The sequence below is a fragment of the Chondrus crispus genome, genomic scaffold, assembly GCF_000350225.1.
Source record: "Chondrus crispus Stackhouse genomic scaffold, scaffold_175, whole genome shotgun sequence".
NCBI classification, from domain to species: Eukaryota; Rhodophyta; class Florideophyceae; order Gigartinales; family Gigartinaceae; genus Chondrus; species Chondrus crispus.
The window spans coordinates 199,827-201,020 of record NW_005179044.1 but is presented as its reverse complement, the minus strand read 5'-3'; the positions used below and the strand labels follow the sequence as shown (position 1 = coordinate 201,020).

Here is a 1,194-nt window from a genome sequence, read left to right as displayed (position 1 = left end):
CGCGTCACACCGCACGACTCCGCGTCCACAGCCGGCCCCTCCCAGCGCTGTAGAGCCGCGCCCTTCCTCGCGGCCGCTGCGCCCCCCCACCTCCCCCATACGGTTGTTTTCAAATAATTTGCATATCCGAGCTATTTTGGCGTTGTCCCAAATGTAGGGCAAACCCCCTTCAGTTGTTCAATTATTCGAAGTCTGACAAGATGAGAGACGCGTCAGCGATTTTTTGTATCTAGCCGTCGAAACCTCCCCCACGGAGCACTGGGAGGCTTTTGGCCTTATGATCGGTATGTATACATGATATGTATGCAACTGTACCAGTATCGTTCTATCGTTCCTCTCGTCTTTGTCCAAGTTTTTCCATCACTCCTGTGACGTTGAAATCTCGCATCCGCTCTTGCAATGACCTTCAAACATTCAAGCCAACATGCCAATGAGTCGCCCGTGACACTCTTCAGACACTCTTCAGACACTCTTCTCCCACGTCCGTCCCTCTTCCACCCTTTCCTTTCTCCCTCGTCCCTCGATACAGCGTCCCGCTCGCTGCCGCTGCCCGCACACATGCCTTACGAATGATAGGTTGCCCATGTCCCATTCGCGATGCTCTATGCAGGTGGCGTGAACGCCACCTGTTCAGGTCGAACCCTTCTATCTCGCTCGTACTGTAGCGCGGCGACGGCCGCATCTGCACTCTTGCTTCAAACTCTACCGACACCACCCGTTTCGCACACTTTGAAACACGCAAAAAAAATTTACTGAACGACAAACACACGATGAGCACGCATTACTTACAACTAAAGCCTTTTCCTCCAACCTTGGTCCCACGTCTCACTCCCTTCCGCCAAGCAGAGCTGTAGCAAACCCCCTCATCACTTCTATCGTATCACGACCGTAGTCCCTCAGCCCCGCAATCTCCCGGCGCACCTGTGACACCGCATCTCCAATGTTCCCGTCGGCGAGTAGTTGAAACTGCACCTCGTTCAGGCGGTGCAGCATCAGTTCCTGTGATGCAATTCGTCCAGCGATGCTCTGTAGACACCGCTGCAACCCCGCTGCCATCGACTCCGACGCCGACGGTAGGGGAGATGGCGCATCCGTCATGTGCGAAGCACCCTCCATCCCGCAAGCGATTGCCGCCAGCACTTCGTCGCTCTCTGTGCTCATCGACAATGGGAGTGCTGGTGAACACACTTGGTC

At 55.0% G+C, this 1,194-nt stretch overlaps 1 protein-coding gene across 1 annotated transcript; it reads right to left on the bottom strand.

The window, feature by feature from the left end:
* Window positions 1-825: 825 nt before the first annotated feature.
* CHC_T00003154001 (hypothetical protein) lies at window positions 826-993 on the bottom strand. The gene has a single exon (XM_005714219.1). It carries the CDS (start codon window positions 991-993, stop codon window positions 826-828), a length of 168 nt encoding a protein of 55 aa, XP_005714276.1.
* Between the last annotated feature and the right edge of the window lie 201 nt (window positions 994-1,194).